We start from the raw sequence: 20247 nt of genomic DNA, 5'->3' as shown, positions 1-20247 counted from the left end.
CCTGGCCCAGTGAGGACGGAGGGGAAGGGGAGAGAGGGCAACTTGTGGGCCACGCCCAGCCATCTCGCCCTCATCCTTCCTTTCCCTCCGTCCATGAACTTCTCCGGGTACCTGGCCGGGCCTAGGTCTGGCTTACACTCTCACCTGGTGTCACTGCGGCCGCCACGGCGGCCGGAGGGGGCGGGGGTGTCTGTGCTGGAAAGGAAGGTGTGATCAGCACCGTCCCGTCTGGGACCTGGGACCCGTGGGCTGCAGGGCCGAGCCAGGCCCATCCCACCATCCCTAACCAGGAAGGCCCACTGAAAAGTGGGGAGGAGAGGGCTGGGCCCCCAGCCATCTTCCGGTCTGGGCCCGGGGAAGAGCAAACTTGATCTCTGGGTGCGTTCTTTGGGGATTTATGTGCCAAATGACAGAGGCGATGGCTACACTGTCTTCTTCCGATCTGGCTACGCCATGATAGGGAAAGCACTTGTTCAGCTCTGGGTCTCCTGACTCAGGGATGGTGACGGCTCTGAGAAACAGAGCCTGTGGGGAGATGAATGGGGCCTGTCTGGCTTGGAGAAGCCAAGACTCAGGGAGTCAAAGTAGGAGCCTGGGGGTGGGGGGTGCCGTGCAAAGAAACCTGAGCTGACCGAGAGCTCAAAGGCCAGGCCTTTGCATCCGATAGCTGTGTGACCGGGGGCCGTTCTCTTGTTCTCGCTGAGCCTCAGGTGCTGTGCTCATCTCATGTCATCATGGGTTCTGGCAAGACTGGCACAGACATGGGGCTTTGTGGAAGTTCTGGCTTTTCCACCAATGCCTAAGTGAATTGGGACAAGCCACTTGTCCTTCCTGGGCCTCAGCCCCCTCACGTCTAAAATAAGAGAAATATCTACTTCACAGGAATTATGAAGGCTGGACGGAGGCTGGATACAATGGCTTTACTGAACGCCCAGCACATAGTCAGCCCTCGGTAAACATTTGTCAGTTATTATTAAATGCAAATGCGTTCGGATCTGAAAGTTCTATATGCAGAAATAGTAAGAGTTCTATTGTCAGTGTACAGAGGTCTAGAGACAGAGAGAGTGAGCGGAGATTAAATCTAACCAGGTACATGTTAGGGGCGCCTGGGTGGCGCAGTTGGTTAAGCATCCGACTCTTGATCTTGGCTCAGGTCATGACCTCAAGGTTTGTGAGATCGAGCCCTGTGCCATCAGGCTCTGCGCTGACAGCACGGAGCCTGCTTGGGATTCTCTCTCTCTCCCTCTCCCTCTCTGCCCCTCACCTGCCTGTGCTCTCGCTCTCTCAAAATAAATAAATAAACTTAAAACATTTTTTTTTTAATTAAAAAACATAATTTGGTACATGCTAGAGGAAACAGGTTATACTCAACCCAAGCCAGGACTGCACAGAGACTGATGGGGCGGACTCAGGTAGTGAGCTCCCTGTCCCTAGTGGTATACAGGCCCCAAGCCAGAAGAGCCCACGGAGGGGACACTGGGAGGAACGAAGAAGCGCTCCGGGTCCCAGGATGGGCTTACCTGTGCCCAGGCGCCGGAACTGGAATCCCTGGGGAGAGGTGATGTAGGAGGCAACAGAGCCGCTGGAAATGACGGTATGAAGCACTTCCTGAATCTGAGCCCCGTCTGCATTCCCTTCGGAGCCCACGTCCAGCTCCACGAAGACCCAGCCGTCCAGCTCCCTAGGGATGGGGATGGGGCAGGGGAGCAGGATGAGAAAGACACCTGCAGCCTCAGCTCCTCCCTCCGCCCCCTGCCTGAGGCTCAGGCCCGATCTCCTGACTCTGTGCCTGTTCCCAGACAGCCTGGAACCCAAGCGGGGCAATTTAAGGTCTCAACTGTCTCCCCAAATTCCTGACCTTCCACCGACCGAGATCCACCTCATTAGGCGTCTCTTACTTCCCCTCCTTGTCACCTCCCTCCAGGTCAGCCCCCCCCTTCCCTGACCGCCCCCCCCCCCCCCCCGAGGGGACCCTTCTCACTTGATGAACACCACACTGACAACCTGGTCTCCGGGAATCTTCAAGTACTCCGACTCAAGCTGCAGAGTGACACGGCACCGTCAGCCTCCAGATACCTTCACCCCATCCTGTCCCGCCCCCCACCCTCGGGGAGCGCCCAAGCCCCTTCACCTCACCGTGTCGACCACAGCCTCGGACACTTCCCGGAACTCCTCGGAGCCCGCATCCTCCAGCTGAGGGCTGTAGCGGATGGAGCGAGTGAAGTTTACCAGGGCCCGGAAATAAACTGCAGAGAGGAGCGGCTGTCACCAGGAGGGGTCCGGCCTGGCATATGGCGGCCCCGGGCCGCTGGGCCAGGGGGTGGAGATTTGGGGATGGTCTCCAGCGGCCTCTGGCCCAGCCCGCGCCCGTGGGCCCACAGCCATGCCCAGCACTGCCCGTACGAGCACTGGTCACAGTGGCTGTGGCAGGCCTGCCCAGGGTCAAAGCCGAGGCCCCACCCATAAGTGAGGGGCCTCAACCAACGGGAAAGTAGCCTGACGCAGAAACTAAGTGATGGTGCCGAAGAGACCCCCGGCGGCACAGAGGAAGGCTGGGCAAGAAGAACTGGCTTCCAGAGGAGGCTGGCCTGGCACAGGGGTCACCCACAAGGGACCGAGACATGCCTCCCACTCCTCCCTGGCTGGTTCTAGTCATCCCTCAGGGCTCTCAGCTCAGCCATCACCTCCTCCAAGAAGAGCACTTGACCTGGCCTCCACCCTCCAACCCCGGCTGGGTTAGAGACCCCTGCTCAGGACCACCGCCCCCCTCCCCTGTGCTTCCTCCATCAGAACACCTTCCCTCCTGCATCGTGTCGATCCTGCCTGGTCATGCACGGACTGTAGACTATCATGTGAAAACCAGGGGTTCTGAGGTCAGCCACACCACAGGCACTGACCTCACCTCTCTGAGCTTCTGTTTCCTCCTCAGTCGAATGAGGATGCTAATTACACTTACCACCCCGGGTGGCTGTAGGGAATAAATGACATCGTGCTTACACGCACATCTCCCCACGCACAGTGTGGCGACACCTGGCACAGGGCAAGTGCCGGAGAATCAGAAGCTGTGGTCGCTTTCACTACCCCCTAGAATAAACCTGATGAGAGGGCAACCTGCATCTCATTCACCTCTGTATCCCCAGAGTTAGTGCTTGGCCCACAGTGGGTGCCTAATACACGAGGGATGAATATCAGATTGATGTGAGCATACACACACAACTGTTCTTAAGAACCCACTATATACAAGACATTTTATTCACATTAAATCTCATAATGTTCATGAGTTCATATGAACATGAGTTCAATTCATATCATATGCCTATGGTACACATAGACTAGTGTGCTACATGTACACATACAAACTGTTTCTTGAGCACCTATTATGTACAAGATTAAAAAAAAATATTTTGAGAAAGAGAGAGAGAGAGTATGAGCAGGGGAGGGGCAGGGAGAGAGGGAGACAGAGAATCCCAAGCAGGCTCCATGCTCTCAGCGCAGAGCCTGACGTGGGGCTCGATCCTACAAACCACGAGATCATGACCTGAGCCAAAATCAAGAGTCAGATGCTTAAAAAAAAAAAAGAGAGTGAGATGCTTAACCGACTGAGCCACCCAGGCACCCTGTACAAGATTTTTAACGTATTAAATTTTAGAACATTCATGAACTTAGGTATTAATTATAAATGCCAAGTTAATGAGTTACAAATAAGTTTAAATATGTCTAAGTGTTTAGAACAGAGTCTGGCACATAGCAGGTGCCTATTAAATGACAGACAATAAACACATATCAGATTGGTGTGAGCATACACATACAACTGTTTCTTAAGCACCTACTGTATAAAGATGTTTTATATATATTAAATCTCACGTTCGTGAGTTCATACGGAAGTTGTACAAGTTAATACAAGCTGCAAATGAGTCACACACACACACACACACACACACACACACACTACTTAGAACAAAGCCTGGCATGTGGTAGATACAGAACCAATGATGGCTGAATCAATCCACATCATATGCTTATGATACAAACAGACTAGTGTGTACACGCACAAACACACACAGGTGCACACAGTTTCCTGAGCATTATATACAAGATTAAAAAAAAATTTTTTTTTTAATGTTTATTTTTGAGAGAGACAGAGCGTGAGCAGGGAGAGATAGAGCGGGAGACAGAATCTGAAGTTGGGCTCCAGGCTCCAGGCTGTCAGCACAGAGCCCGATGCAGGGCTCAAACTCACAAGCCGCGAGATCATGACCTGAGCCGAAGTCAGACGTTTAACAGACTGAGCCACCCAGGCGCCCCTGTTATCATTATTTTTTTAGTGTTTAATTTTGAGAGAGAGAGAGAGAGAGAGAGAGAGAGAGACAGAGTGCGAGCCAGGGAGGGGCAGAGAGAGAGCGAGACACAGAATCCAGAGCAGGCTCCAGGCTCTGAGCTGTCAGCACAGAGCCCAACATGGAGCTTGAACCCACGAACCGTGAGATCATGACCTGAACTGAAGTCGGACGCTTAACCGACTGAGCCAAGATTTGAACCCTGTACGAGATTTTTAATGCATTAAATCTTAATAACGTTCATGAACTTAGGTGTTAATTATAAGTGCCAAGATAATGAGTTACAAATGAGTTAAATATGTAAGTGCTTTAGAACAGAGCTTGGCACATAGTAGGTGTGTAATAAAACAAGAGCCATTACTATATGAGAGGCAGTGTGGCTTAGTGGTTAAAAGCTTAGCTTCTGGAGTAAAATTGCCATTCACAGCCCTGTGACCTCGTGCAAGACTACAAGGCCTGTCCTCCTCCCACTTCACTCTCTTGGGTGCACATGGGTACACGACCCCCACCCCCCAGCAAGAATGTTCTCCCTCTGTGGCTTGGGCTAAGCAAGCCCTGCGGGGTCAGGGTGGGGTGTTGAGCAAGGGGCAGGAGTGGGCTCCTACACCGAGAGAGGGTGCTTGTGAAGGCAGCGCTGCCCTGTGCTGGGCTGGGCTCCTGGGTGCCGGGTGGGTGGGGCTCTGTGGGCCCGAGTGTGGAGGCCGAGGGCTCAGCCACAGAGGCCCCTTGTGAGCAGGCACAGAGGCCCATTGAGAGTCCCCCAGCCCAGCCCCTGGCCTCAGCCCCATGGCCCAGCGCGGGCGAGGAGGCCGGGCCTCTGCCCAGGAATGTGCCCGTTCCTGGGGGAGGGGGCCAGGATGCCACAAAGCCCCTTTCTCCTAGGCCCTGGGAAGGGCTCGGACCCTCCTGCCTGACCCCACCCCCGCCTTCTCCAAGACCAGGGGTGGGTCAGGGCGAGCACCCTCCCTCTTCCACCCTGAACTGCCTCCCTGTGGCCAGAGCCTGAGGGTTGGGGCAGAAGGTAAAGCCCGCTCTATTCTAGGAACAGCCCCCAGAACCGAAGGTACCGTAAGTGAGTGAAGCTGCCTGGGGGTGGGTGTGCTCTGGGTGCCTGCCCCGGCCAGCGCTCTCCCTCCTGGCCCTCATTCTGACCTCATCCAGACAGCCCGCTTGGAGCCACAGTCTGGAGGGGCAAGGGGCCAGGAAGTGCCTGCATCCAGGTGGGGTGAGGAACGCACACCTGACCACGCCAGCCCCCCGGCAGACTATCTCACCAACTCCCTGCTCAATGGAACTCGTCCGCCATACACCCAGGCCCCTGAACCCCACGCCCGGGAGCCCTGGGTCCCTTGGGTGGGCCCAGCATCAGCCAGTCCTGAGGCGGGTACCCGTCGCCTCCAGCTTCTAGGGCCTTGCTCCCTGAGGGGTTGCTGTACCCGTCCCAGCCCAAGCAGTGCCTGGTGGGGCGGGGGGGGGTGGGGGTGGGGGGGGGGTGGGGGTGGGGGGGGTGGGGGTGGGGGTGGGGGTGGGGGGGGTGGAGAATGCCAGGGGCTCTGCCCATCGTGTTTAGACCTAGAAGCCCAGATGGGGCCTGGCTGTGTCCCGGGCAGGGGCCGACCAGGTCCCCACTCCCAAAAAGAAAGTGCCTCTGAGCCTCACGTATGACAAAGTGCAAGCTAAGAAGGAAGAGGAGAGGGAGAAAGGACAGCGCAGTGAGAGCCGGGAGAGGGAATGGGGGGGGGGGGGGCGGGCAGAGGGAGCCTCCCCCCAGGTTGTCTGGCCTCACTTACTGGGAGGAGATTCCTCACCAGCCACAGGAGGGTGGCCTGGCCGGGGCCTGCAGAGCAGAGCCACAGTGAGGGGGGCCAGGAGGGACAGAGACTGCAAGGGAGGTGGAGGGAACCAAAGGGAGAGACAGAGACATCAAGAGACAGAAAGAGACAGAGGAAGAAAATGACAGAGAAGCAGAGAGAAAGCAGGGGAAGAATGAGAGCAAGGGTGAAAGAGAGGCAGAAGGGAGAGAGGGAAGGAGAGAGAGAGAGATACAGAATGAGAGACAGGATGATGCACAGATGAGACAGATACAAAGAGGAGAGAGATAGCCCAAGGCAGGGGAGGAGGGGAGCAGGACAAGAGTGGAAACAGAGAGACGGGTCAGAAGATGGAAAAAAACTGGGTGAGGGGAGGTGGGCAGGGGTCGCAGGGAGGAGTCAGAGCCAGGGGCTTGTCTTTCGGGTGGGGGTACCGGCACACAAAAGGTGGGGGGGTGATGGGGTAGGGCTGGGGCGAGCCTGCAGCAGCCACAGCCTTACGTGAGGGAAGTGGCGGGGGGGGGGGGGGGTACTATCTCAGAGGCTAGGATCCAGGGTGTGGGGCTGGGCCAGAGCCCAGGCAAGGGGCATGGCCAGGTGTGGCCCCATCTTGGTCAGGATGGCCCTTGCTTCCCAGCGCAGGGAAGCCACTACCCTTGGGCAAGGCCGAAGTGGGCACATGGAGAGGCTGGGAAACTCACTTGCTGTCTCCAGGGCTTAGACTCAGCCCAGCTGCCTGGACCTGCCCCAAGGGCAGCAGGCCAGCGCCAGGGCTGGGCCTGGAGGGTCTAAGGCCCTGTGTCTTCCCACGGAGAGGCCCCACTCGCAAGCACGGGCCCTTCCCAGCTGCTGCTCCCCCGTCCCTACCCCTTCCCCTACCTCTGACCCCCCCCTGTCCTCACAGCTGCATCTCACAGGGGAGGCGGGCTGGCAAGAACCCCTCAGAGAGGGCAGAGCTGCCGCGGTGGACAGGGGAGGGGCCGTGGATGTTTCCAAATGGACAGTACGGACCGGACCAGGGCCTCAGCAGACAGGCCTGGCTTAGCAAGAGGCAGCTCCCAGCGATGCATCAGCACAGTCCATTCTAGGGTGTGGGATGTGTGCAGAGGCCCCGCCCAGCTCCCAGGCATCCTGCAGCTCTGGAAAGACCTACATGTGGAAAAGCTTCAGGCAGGCTCTGAGTCCCGGGTGCTGGGAGGTCACAGTCAGGACCAGGACACCTAGGGGCCAACCCTCCTGTCTGCACGTTGGCAGGTAGGACACGACCCCCTCGCATTTGGATGCCCCTGATGCACCAGTCACACAAGGAGGCGACCCCCACCCCTGCAGAAGTACAGGCGCGTCACCGTAGGCGGCACTGGATGCAGTGAGGCCACCCAGTGGTCCGCCTGAGCCGAGCTCCATCCTTGGCCCTGACGGCAGAGTGCTCAGCGCTGGCTTCCAGAGAAGGCAGCAGGAATCATATGGAGCTTCGGGGACTTGTCACTGGGTAGTTCCTTCTCTACCCAGAATCCTGGGCTGGGAGGAGGCAGGGACTGAGTCCCAGTGCTGGCCTGGCCCCGGCTCCACTGTGCACCAAGTGCTAATGGAAGGAGCAGCTGTTGGAGGCCTGGTTCTTTCTGTCCACAAAGCCCAGCCCTCTTCCCCAACCCAGGAACCCTTGGCTTCCCAGAGGTGACCCAACCTGAAGGCAGGGTCCCTCCCAGGTCCAAGGTGAGGCTATACTTCCACCCTCTGCCAGCTCCGTCGGCCTGCCCACATGTCCTATGCCACAGAGCGCCTCTATCTGCCCACCCCTGCCTGGGGTCCCCAGCTCAACACCCCCAAGAAGGGATCTAGGAAGGGACCCCACAGCTGAGCTGTGCTGGGAGATGGGAATTTTGCTATTCTGGGTACCTGTTACACGTGGGCGCTTCCTGCCTGCTGCGCTCAGCCCTGTCCCTGTGGCGCAGACGACCACAGAGCTTGGCTGTCCCCAACCTTGCAGGGACCTGCCAACCAGTCCACACGACTGTTGCTCAGCAAGTATAAAACCACCTGCACGGCAGGCCCACGAAGCCCTCGAGGCCCTCAGCCCCAGAGACGGGACCCCTGTGGCGGGGAAGACCTTGCCCAGGGGGCAGGATGGGGGCCCTCAGCAACTTACCCATCTGAAAGTCCCCGCTGCCTGGTTCCCCACTACCCAGGCCATCTGCAAGCAGAAGAGAGACTTATGCAGCAACAAGTTCTTGTTGAGTACCTACTGGGTGCCAAGCACCGTTTGGGGCACCTGGCACGCCGTGCGGAAGGGCATGGAAGCGCAGAGCCGTTGCGTCCTCCCCACTGCCCAGGGATCCCGGCTTGTGAAAGTCAGCGTGGAAGCCTCCATCAGAGAGGGTGTGGGTCAAGGCTGCACGGTGCGGGGCCTTGACGGTCTGTCCGTGCTGGGGTGGAAGGGGCCCCGTCACACTGGCCTTCGCAACGGGGCCAGGAGGAGGTGCGGTAAGGGGAGGCGGGAACTGTCCTCTACTGTGCCTCGTCTCCCGCCTCCCTGCGAGTCCCGATCATCCTGTGCTGCGAGGACACAGCAGTGGCAGAGGAGCAGCCACCGGCCCTGTGAGCCACCAGGGTCACACAGGTTCTAAGTGGAGGGTCTTGGGGTCACTGGGACCAGGGCTTAGAATGCACACGGCTCTCAGCCCATCTCATGAGGCACCCCCTTGGGCAAGCTTCCTGGGGCCTCTTTAAGGACCTGGGATGGGGGGCGGGGAGAACCCTGGCTCCACCCCTGACCTCCTCCACTCCACACACCAGGACCCTCTGCTCACCTCCAGAGGCATCGTCAGCCAGCAAGTCTTCGTCATCAGAGATGTCTGAGTAGCTCCTGCCGGCCCGGCCCACCGTGACTGTCTCTGCATCCTCGGGCAGAGATAAGCCATCATACGCCCGCAGCCCATGAGTCACCTGTGGGAGATCACACAGCCGACCGTCACATTCTCCAGCCTCCACCATGCAAAGGATCCCTCCCCTCACTTCAAGGGGGACCCAGAGTCCTACCCCAAAGCCCTGTAGTGGTTAAGTCAGATGTGGTTTGGCTGTGAGAGTCAGGCTGGGGCTGAACCACTATTTTTGACTCAGTTTTGCCAAAGAAAGCTCCATTCGCCCCTGGAGGCCTCAGCGCCCAACCCTGCGCATTCACTGAGTCTGAATGAATCCTCAAACAAACAGATGATAAAGTTAAAATCACTTTGGTAACTGATGACTGACTCCTCTCTTCCTTTGGAGAAGGCAAGGGTCATCCGGAATACGCAGTAGTAGACAGGGGGACACGGACAGGTAAAGGGTGACCTGGAACAGCAAAGATGGGGGACAGAGGCAGGAGGAAGCATGGGTGGGGGACAGAGGCAGTAATCACAGGTGAGTCCACCGAAGCTGCCGTCTGTGACAGCCGCTCCCTCGCACGCCATCTCAACCACTTCTTTCTGCTTCAGCCTCGCTTCCAAAGCTCCAAGCCATGGGGAACACATTCCAGCCATATTGGAGAGCTAGCTCTGGCATCTGTGGCCACACGGACAAGCTCATCTGTGCATACAGCCGAGGGGGCGGACCCAACAGCTGGGCTGAATGGGGGCAGGACAGGCGTGGTGTCAACTCTGTATGACCTCAGGCTGATGCTGAGCCCAGCACAAGTTCCACCTCGAGCTCCCATTCCACAGAGGGCCTGCTGAGACCCTGCACCTTGCAGGCCAGAAGAGCAGGGCCCCAGTGGCCACAACACCTGCCTTTCTCAGGGCGAGCTATGGGCAGTGAATGCCTCTTTCCTCTTAGACAAGATGGAAATGTTGCCAAAGGAGTTTTATCAGCTAACGCAGAGAAAAAACAAACCCGGAGGAGACCAAGGAAACCCCAGAGCCCCTAAGCACAAGTGTGCATGGATTTGCTGTGGCCCCGTAATGCACGTCCAGCCCCAGATGGCCTGGCCTGAGAGTCTCAGGCCCTGCCTGGCCTCAGCCCTCTCTGGAGAGCCCAGCCCAGCCAGAAGGAAATGGTCTCGCTTTTGAAAACAAAACCTAGCCTTAGCTGGCCAGACAAGGTGATGGCAGCAGGAGAGAGGCCCGAGGAGGAGAAGAAAAACAAAGAGACGGTCAGTCTCTCTCCCTCCCTACGCCCCCCACCTTTACCCAGCCCGTGTCCTGGAGCGCTTGGCCTTTTCTCACGCTAGTCCCTCTGCTGGAATGCCCTTCCTTGCTTTGTTTATCTGGCTAAGTCATCCTCCAAAATTCGGGTAAACATCACCTCCTCCAACTGATCAATGAGAAAAAGGAACAAATAACTGATATTCACAGCAACACGGATGAAACTCAGTCACAGTACAGTGAGCGAAAGAGGCCAGACACAAAAGACTACATACCGTGTGACCTCATTTATAGGAAACTCTAGGGGGGGGAATTCTAATCTACAGTTACAGAAATGTCACTAGTTGCCTGGGACCGGGGATGGGGTAGGCTGACTGGGAAGGGACACAAGGGAAACTTTCGGAGTGACTGTTCCCTGGGTATATACATCTTATCATTATTGAATGGTACACTTAAAATGGGTGCATTTTACTGTATATAACTTATACCTCAATAAAGATGCCTAAAAAGCAAATCTCAATAAAATTAAATTAAAATTAAAAAAAGAAAATCTCCTCTGGGAGACTTTTTCCTCACTCTTGCCCTTACGGTCACCTCTGTCCCCACCCAGGCTGGGTTCTGGGTGCTTCTGGGCTCACACTGTAATCATCTGTATCTCCATTGGAATGGAGGCAGGGACTGTGATGAATTCATCTCTACCTTCTCAGCACCCCATGTTCAATAACTACCTGAAGTAATAAATGAATGAATGAATGAATGAGCGAATGGTCAAAAATGTCATCACCTATTAATTCTAGCTGCTTCCTGAACTTGACTTGCTTTGGAGGTACCACCTGCCCCCACAGAGTCTATATGCAATCTCCCTTCCTAGGCTGGGAGCTTCCTCCTCGACTGGTTGCCATTTGGTCACCTTCACGTCTGCAGTGCTACGAAGCATAGCATAAGGTCTACGTTGCCCACACCTTACTCTCTGCCATGGCCCAATGCCCCTTCCCCTCCAACCCATGGGCAAACACCTCCTCCTGTTCCTCTTCCTTCCCTACCTTCTCTCTAGACAAATGCCCATCCCAGTCCCAGGTGGCCAGTAGACCTCTAGACCATGCCCACAGGGTCTGTTTCCAGGAATGAGCTTCACAATCTCCAGGAGCTGGTGAGAAATTCAGATTCCTGGGGCCCTTCTCAGCCAGGTGGGAGGGATGAACTGGCATGTGCTTAGAGAACTCTAGCACTCACTGGCTAAGAACCACAAGATCAGTCCGTGAAAAGGCTTCCCCCTCCTTCCCTGGTTATGGGTAGAAGGTAATGTTCCCACCAGGTGGGAGATGGGTCCAGAGCAGGCCCTGACTGACTTCAGGGGAGTGTGAGGCTAAGGCTGGCATAGGGGCACAGACACCGGGCAGAAGAGGTTAGAGGGGGCAGGCTTGGATCCTCCCCACCTGGGGAGGGCTATCTCTCTCTCTGTGTCATTGCCACACCCTCCCCATCCCCATGCAAGCCAGGCCATGGGAGGGGGGGGGGTATGCACAGGGCACAGAGATTCCCAGCATCCCCTAGACACTGCTGTCTGGAAAGGAAAACTCTGGTGGTGAGCAAGGTCCAAAGCTTCTCCCAGGCCAGGGCGGGGGTGGTGGGGGGGAGGTGACTTGAGACCGGACAGGAAATAGCAAAGTGAGACTCAACTTGGACAAAATGCCAGGAACACACATCTGCAGTGAGAGGGGTGAGAGAATCCAGAGCATGTCGGGGCCTGGAGAGAAGCCCTCCCACCCCAGGGACTCCAGGGAATGGGCCCTTCCACATGCCAGCCTGCCCTTGCTTTCAGCCCCCTCTCCAGGGCCCGAGGCTCTGGGGTCAGATCAGGGCCTGTAGCAAGGGCTGAGCCAACAAGAGCAGAGACTTCATTTGTGCAAAGCTGAAGATCAAAAGGTTCTAGCAGCTGTATTTCACATCTGGGAGGGGAGATGGAACCAGACCGGAATGAGGCTCCCGGAAAGAGCCCAAAGGAGCCTGAGACTTGACCGTAGAAGAGAACTTGGATTCAGATCTGGGAAATCTGGGCTCTACTTGAGAATAGAAAGACCTAACATTTCTTGAGCACCTACTACATACCAGGCACTTCTTTGAGGATTTTTATAAATGTTAACCCAGGTTACAGGTGTTCAATAGGCCACTGCAGGGATGGGGAAATGGGGCAGTCGGATCATCTGCTTGAAGATCTAGCAGGTGGCAGAGCTGGGACTTGACCTCTGGTGGTTTGGTTCCAATGTCTAAGCTTTTGCCACTGAGCCAGAACTGACCGAGGTCACTGAGAGTCACTCCCACAAAACCTTTCAACCACAGTGCTATTTTACAGTTTACAGAGCATTTCCTCAAACTTGGGGTCATTAGACCCTGACAATGACTGCCTGAGGTGGCTGAGCAGGTACGAATGGCCCCCTTTCACAGAGGAGGTAACAGCACCCCCCTCCCCCCCCAAGTAACTTGCCCAAGATCACAGGGGACTTCTAGGTTCTGCACCTGCTGACCAGGAAAAGAGGCAGGGCTGAGGCTGGGCCTCCAGGCTGGCCTTGAGGCCTAAGCAGAGGGCAGGGCCAGGACACCCAGGGCTGGCCGGTTCCCATCCCCAACCCAACCAGCTCCCAGGATGGCCCACAGGACACCTGAGCTGCCAGCGGCCTGAGCCCATGCAGTATATGCCTAACACCTCAAGGAGAGCCATTGGTAGCTCCAAGGTCAAAAGCAGAAATAGAACTCAGGTTTCCTGCCCTCCAGCCCATCTCCGGCTATAAGAAAGCTTGGGTTCCTCCCAGAGGAACCCAGTATTCAGGCAGGCATTGGAGCCGGATGGCGGGACTGGAAAGGAGGGGTCCAGAAGGCAGACCTGGGCCAGAGAGGAAGGAGTCAAGCAGACAGGAGGATTTTCCAGACACAACAGGTTCCTGGTGGGGGAAGTGGAGGCAGCTGACTCATACAGGCCAAGGCCAGAGGACTGTTCTAGTGTGCTGGGAACAATTGCTAGGACAGGGGTGTGGGCATAATGGCCCCCCAACGGGTGGCAGGAGGTGGGGGAACCCAGACAGGCGGGGAACTTTTGCGAGACAGCCCCCTGAGGCTGGGTTGCGTCCAGGCCTTCCTGGTAGGCATGAGCATGCACATGAGGCTCCAGGTTCAAGTCCCGCAGAGATCCTCTGGGACAAGGGACAGAGGCCAGAAACCTCCTTTCCCGGCCTGGGTGTGGATGCCGAGGGATCCAAGGCTAGCTGAGAAGAACCCAGGCTGGAGGTGAAAGGTCGAGCCATTAGAGAGGGGTAGAGAAGGCAGAGAAAACCTGGGGTGCAGGGGAAGGTGCAGAAACAGATATAGGATATAGGGTTTGGGGGTTTCAAAGGATTGGAGTTTTCAGTGAGGACTATGTAGATAAGAGTTTCTGGTGCTGTTAAAAATGAAAGCTGGAGGAGGACGACGGCACGGCGAAGGGATGACAGTAGGAGCTGGAAGACTCCATCGGCGGCTGTCTCCACACCAGGCCCTCTCCTCGACGCTGTGGGGACCCCCTCCAATAACCCTCGCAGCCACCGTGGGAGGGCTGGCGCTACAGGGCCGCTATCCCTCATCTGCAGCAGGGGAAACGCAAAGAGCTCTGAAAACTAAGAGTGTTTCCTCTTCTTTGTTTTTTATTTTTATTTTTATTATTATTTTTTTTTCAACGTTTATTTATTTTTGGGACAGAGAGAGACAGAGCATGAACGGGGGAGGGGCAGAGAGAGAGGGAGACACAGAATCGGAAGCAGGCTCCAGGCTCTGAGCCATCAGCCCAGAGCCCGACGCGGGGCTCGAACTCACGGACCGCGAGATCGTGACCTGAGCCGAAGTCGGACGCTTAACCGACTGCGCCACCCAGGCGCCCCTCTTCTTTGTTTTTTAAAATAAGTTTACAACAAGCTCATTTGGTGCCAAGTCTTGACCTGAACTGACAGGAAGCGGTCAGTATCCTATTTACTTCACCTAGGGTGAGCGGGAGTGTTTTGCCGCAGCAAATGTTAGTGTGTTTCATTACGGGGTGTTGCTCCAGACTCCTCTGAGTTGTGCTCTCACACGTTCGATAGCACCTTTCTCGAATCTGAAAACTTCTGAATGCCGATGCACATTTCACTCCGGGTTTTATTTCCATTTTGCAGATGAGAAAACTGAGGCTCACCGAGGGTCACCGGTGTAAATGAAATTAAAAGCGCATGACGCGCTCAGGTATACAGTAAGTGCTCAGTAAGCGTTTAGAGTTAGTCCCATGCTTGGGGCACGGTAGAGGTGAGGGGTGGGTATGGGCAAGAGGTGATGCATCGGGGGGGGGGGGGCATGGGCTCAGGCCCAGGGTCAGCCTCCAGGTCTGGGAAGAAGGACAGGGCCCGGCCCTGCTGCCTCAGCTCTGGGCTTGCTGGAAGGGGGGCACCCAGGCTCGAGGTGACGGCAGAGCTTGGTGCCGAGGCTCGAGTTATCTGCCTCCTCCGAGGCTGACTCGGGGCCGACAGGGGGACTCGGGGCTGCTCCAGAGCCATTATTCCCGCGACGTGGGCAGCCAGCCCATCACCCCCTCCCTGTGACCCAGGCTGGGCCGAGCCCACCACAACCCACGCAGCTGGGCAGGAAGGTCTGAGCACCGCAGTCCCCAGGGGGGCTGCAGCTGCCCAGGGCAAGGCTCCAGGCATCTGGGCCGGAGTGAGCTCACTCCATCAAAATCCAGAGCCTGCGTGGGGGCGGGGGACGAACGAGCCCCTGCCTGCCCACCTGCCTCCTGCCGGCACAGACTGCCTCAGGGCCCCCTCCCCCACCCATGGCCCCCGAATCTCCCGGGAAGGACACGCTCCTACTCTGCTATGATACAGGCTCCCACGTAACCCCATAACTCGTGCTCCCAGCTCTGCTACACCCTAGGCCCCAGACACAGGGTCAAGGTGCCCTGCCCCACCCCCAGGCTGCCCAGTGCCCTGTCCATGGGCAGCAGACGGCAACAGGGAAGGAATCTGTCGGGGCAGCACTTTGTTGTGCAAACTGCCAGGGGCGGGTGAGCCCGACACAAAGGCCAAAAGGCCTTTAATCCCCTGGCAGGCTAAGAGGGGCGCCGGGCCGGAAAGGAGGTGGCCACAGCCTCCTCTGGCATGCCTACACTGCCCGTGCCACTCGGGAGGCCTGCCAGCTTCCCACACTCAGGCTCCCAAGGTGCAGGACCTTCTCCAGCCTGAGTTGGCCAGATGCCCCAGATAAGGAGAATGGTGGAGGCACATCAAGAGCTCACTGCACGCAGGTGCCAAGATAAGGTTTTTACAAGGCTTATCTCATGCAAGACCACAGCTCCAGAAGGCAGATACTGGTGCTTCCCCACACCCCCACCCCCGCCAGTTTACAGATAAGGGAAGTTCAGAGACGTGAAGTCACCTACCCGAGGTCGCACAGCTAAGGCAGTGGAGATCCAGTTTGACGGCAGGACTCCCTCTTCTGTACTCTGCTACCTTAGAGGCGTAGCAGCCTGCAGGCCCCTGCTTCTGACCCCAAGGCTTGTGACCTGGAAAGTCTGCATTCCAGCCAGGGCCGTGTTCAACAGAGAACAGCGGAGCGAGAACCTGACGTCTGGGGTCCCTCGTCCCAGCTCTGCCCCAAAACTCACCATGTGGCCATGGACAAGCCCCTTGACACCCTTCCCTTCTAGCAAACTGCAGCGAATCCCCACTACATGCGCTCACCTTCCACACACCAGCCATCTCTGCTGTGAACAAAAGTACCAGGAGGGCAGTGATTTTCCTGTTTTTATCGTTGCTGCATCTTCAAAACAGAAAACACAGACTAGGTGCTCAATTAATATCTGCTGACACAGACCGACTGAATGACCGAATGAATGAATGAATGAACGAACAAGTGAACTTGCCCAACAACCCTGAGGTGGGAATCAGGCCATCTGACACAGGAAGAAAGTGAAGTTCAGAAAGAGAAAGTAGAGACTTGCTCAAGATCACACAGCAAGAAAGTGCCAGAATGATCTCTGAACCTCGGTTCCCCATCAATAAAATTGAGGCCACTAATACCTCATCCCAGGGGAAAATGGGACCGAATCACATGATCACTGACATGGTTAATGATCCCTCCAGGCCTCAGTTTCCTCAATGATAATGTAGGCACAAAAACATCCTGCTTTGTTTGACTCTTTCCCAGGGCTGTTGGGAGAGGCAAGGGGAGTGGGGCTGACTTGTTCTGGGAGGCGTGGCCCTTTCGCGGGTGGGCCTGACATGGTCTCTGCCTATACAGGTAGCTGGGTTGCGCCTGAACGGGTCTTTTACCAGCATAGCCACCTAAGAGCACCTTATGGGTCTCAGAGATGTGGCCAGTGGGGCAGAAGGTGGACTCTGCTCAGAGATTCCTGATTTCAGGCCACTTTGGCCACCTTCTAGCTGGGTAGCCTCAGCTTCCTCACCTGTAAAAAGGGGATAATCAATCTGACCCGCCATAAAAGGTTCAATTCAAGCCGCTTTGACCTTTACTTACTGAGCACCTACGATGCGCTGGGTCCTGAGGATAAAACTGGGAAGTAGACACAGAGCTCTGTCTTCCTAGGGGAGACAGACTATTAAACCGAGTGATGAGAGCACAGTGCATGGAGAACTCTGCAGAGGAAGGGCAGGGGGCTGGGAGGGCCCAGGGGAGGGTCCCCTCACTAACCGAGCTTGGCGAAGGCTTCCCGGCGGAAAGGACAATTCAGCTGGGTCTGAAAGATGGTCTTGGGTGGAGAAGGGGCAAAGTGCTTGCACCGGGCAGAAGGGAGGGCACGTGGTTAGGCCCAGAGGTGGGATTGTGCACAGCCCCGAATGGGCTTCTCCACCAAAAGAGCAGTCTCTCTTGGCTGTGCTGGTCACAGAGCCCCAGTTTGCCCAGCTCCCCCAGAGTCCCTGCCCCACAGACACCCCAAGAATGGGCCTCCCCTGGCATTCAATGAGCTGTCCGCCAGCTCAGAGGGAAGAAGCAGGAAGTCGCTGGGAAATGCCTCTGCCCCACCCACGTGCCAGGTGACGCCAAGGCGGCGGGGGTGGCCAAGTGGGCATGGCTTCCGGGCTGGGCCGCCCGGCAAGAAGGTCCCCAGGGCTTGAATATTATCTGCCAAACACTGTTCATGCCAACAGCACCGGCGGTGTTCACGTGCCTGCCTCCTGCCCGCAGCCCGGCGTGGTTCTCGGATTCTCTGGCGCCCAGGTGGCCCTGCTACCATGGAGCGCTGGAGCATCTGCGGGCTTTCATGGCCCCCACCAACCCAGCCGGGCCTGCCCATGCCCCCTGGGGTCGCTGCCCCTAGATTTCAGGAATGAAGCCCCTAGCACAGTGCCAGGCCTACGGGGGTGTGGGGGAACGTTCTACAAATTTTTGTTGAAGTGAGACATCACTTACAACAGTGACCACCGCCTGAACCTACTGGGTTAGGCCTTTCCACTACTCTTGACTCACCAAAGGATGCGAAGAAAAGCCCTTATTATGGGTAACCAGTCCTATGTGACCTGCATACCCACACACACACACATACATACACACACACACACACACACACACACACACACACACACACACGCAATTCTCTATCCTCCTCTCCTACCGTGCTCTCCCCACTCCCTGCCACATTTATCTCGATAGTTCTCAAATACACCTAGCTCTCGCCTACCTCAGGACCTTTGTACTTGCTGCATCCTCTGCCTGGGACACCACCCCCAGATGTGCCCACTCCTCCTCTTCCTCTCGTTCCTGCTCAAGGGTCACCTTTACAGAGACCCACCCTGAGCACATCCCAGGTCCAGAATCTCTTAGTTGGCTCTCTGTCACCTCCCTTACCCTGCTTCATAGCATCTCACCATCTACACTCTACCTTATGTTTACATGCTCATCTGTTTATCATCTGTTGCCCCCACTGGAGCATCAGCTCCGCAAAGATGGGGACTTTGTCCATTGTGCTCACTGCTGTACCCCCAGTACCTACAAATTATGTGGCAGCAGCTCAATAACACTTTTTAAGTTAATGAATGGAAGGAGTTTACAAATGAAGAGATCGAGTCTCAGAAAGACGGCTTGCCCAGAGTCACAGAGCTGGAAGAGCTGAGACTGGGAGCCAGACCCTTGGTTTCCAACCAGGAACTCTGTACTACCTGAGCCCTCCTCCTGCCATTTCTGGTGCCTGGGGCTTTCCGGCCAGGGAGCCCTGTCTCTGAGGGGACAAGAAGCTGCCCTTGGTCACCTGCTCCCTGCGCGGACCGGCATCTCAGGGAGTGGGTGGGGGTCTCAGCAGCGAGCAGGGCCGCAGCTCCGGCTCCAGGGCCTTGCTTAAGGCGGCCAGGCCACCAGGCCGCGGTCACTCTGCTCCTGCTTGCTCCCGTGGGCATCGGCAACAGGAAAAAACAGGCTGGGATGACAGTCCAACAGCTGCGGCCAAGGAGGCCAGCTCCCCCCCTGCCCCCAGGGCTTTCCTCATCTGCTTCCTGGAGGGGGAGGAAGGGGCAGGCAGGGCCGAACCCAGGACCAAAGGGGAGGTAACAGAGCTGGAAATAAAAGGAAGGGCCCCTTCCTCTTGAAGTGCCCCTCTCCCCTTTGCTCATGAGTAATATCCTGGGCACAGCAGCTCTGGACAGGGTGGGTGTCCTGCAAACAAACACATCTGGGAAAGGCTGGTGGCACAAAGCTGAGCTGGTTCCCTAAGTCCTAGATGTCTTGAACACCATGATCGGGGAAGGGAGCAACTATTTAGTATTTCCCAAACTTGCTTAACTGGGAACCCTTTCTTCATGCAGACCTCATAAGATTAGAGCTTCACAGAGCACATACCGGGAACACCCACAACAAACCTACCCCTTTCCCTCGGATGGCCGCCAGCTAGCTCTCCCTTGGCGGGGCTTTGGGGGTAAGATATGGCCCAGCAGCACCACTGGGGTTCTGAAGAGGGAGCTCTTGAAGACAGAAAGCCCCAAGGCCCCATGCAATGAAGGCGTTGTGGAGGAAAGGCAGGCGGGGTGACACGAGGGGCATGTTCTCTCCCCGGGGGGAAACGCCACCAGAGTCTGAGAAAACCCAGAAGGAAGCTGCCCCTTTCTTTCCTCCCTGGTCACCAGCCTGTCCTCTCAGGAGAGGAGTCCCGTCAGAGGGGACAGAGAGGGTGGCCCAGCGCCTGGTCGCTCCTGGTCCCCTAGGACCATGCAGAAGGTCAGAGGGTCCCAGCGCCCACGAGATGGAGGGAGCTGAGTGTTCCAAGGGGGAGGTCGAGCTGTTGATGCTGTTCCAGGAGGCGGGCGGGCCAAGGGACTGAGAAAGGTTTCTAGCTCCCCCACTGTCTTGGGGAAGCCCCTTCCCCTCTCTAGCCTCAGGCTCCCTCAAATGATGAAACAGGCCTAGATCACTGGTTTCTAGTGTGTCCTCAGCAGCCTCGGGGGCCACTTGAGAGAGGGGGTGAGAGAGTGGGGGGGGTGATGAATAGAAGTTGGGCCCCCTCCCCCAAATACTTGCTTCACTGAAAACAAATCCACCTTTTCCCATTGTATGACCTACATCATACATCTGGTGCAGACCCAGGTTAGCTGAGAGGCCATGAGCAGCTCGCTTTACCCCCCTGTGCCTTTCTGTTCCGTATCTGTAAAATGGACATGGTAGTTCACATTAATAGTATCTACCTCACAGGATTGTCGTAAGGATTAAATAAAAGTGTAAAATGCTACAAACAGCACTAGCCCGTGGTGAATGGTCTGTGTTTGCTGTCCCTTATCAAAATAGTGCAGGATCTAACCAAACTACTATTTTTTCGATTGACATAAGGGTTTCACTGCTGAACAGTGAGTTTGAAAGCTCTCAACTTAGAAGATCCCAAAGGTTCCTTCTGGCTTTGACATTTTAGGACACTGAAACCCTGCAACCTGAAGATTCTAGAATTCTAGGCCATGACTTCCACCGGCAAAGAGGGAGGGGCTGGCAGAG

The 20247-nt window shown here is 56.3% G+C and overlaps 1 protein-coding gene across 6 annotated transcripts in view; it reads right to left on the bottom strand.

Annotated features, from left to right (window-relative positions):
• HSPG2 (heparan sulfate proteoglycan 2) overlaps positions 1 to 20247 on the bottom strand; it is a 100938-nt gene that overhangs the window by 57059 nt on the left and 23632 nt on the right. For 3 of the 6 annotated variants that reach the window (XM_047869290.1, XM_047869291.1, XM_047869292.1), the window contains exons 2-7: positions 8956 to 9091; positions 8295 to 8339; positions 2137 to 2246; positions 1982 to 2040; positions 1521 to 1681; positions 145 to 195 (exon numbers count right to left, since the gene is read on the bottom strand). In XM_047869290.1, the coding sequence (XP_047725246.1) occupies positions 145 to 195; positions 1521 to 1681; positions 1982 to 2040; positions 2137 to 2246; positions 8295 to 8339; positions 8956 to 9091 (562 nt within the window). The remainder of the gene's footprint in view (positions 1 to 144; positions 196 to 1520; positions 1682 to 1981; positions 2041 to 2136; positions 2247 to 8294; positions 8340 to 8955; positions 9092 to 20247) is intronic. The other 3 variants (XM_047869293.1, XM_047869294.1, XM_047869296.1) reach the window with 1 other exon arrangement.

Source organism: Prionailurus viverrinus, chromosome C1, assembly GCF_022837055.1.
Source record: "Prionailurus viverrinus isolate Anna chromosome C1, UM_Priviv_1.0, whole genome shotgun sequence".
In the NCBI taxonomy this organism is placed as follows: domain Eukaryota; kingdom Metazoa; phylum Chordata; class Mammalia; order Carnivora; family Felidae; genus Prionailurus; species Prionailurus viverrinus.
The sequence above is the reverse complement of the archived record's forward strand: the minus strand, read 5'-3'. Positions and strand labels throughout refer to the sequence as shown.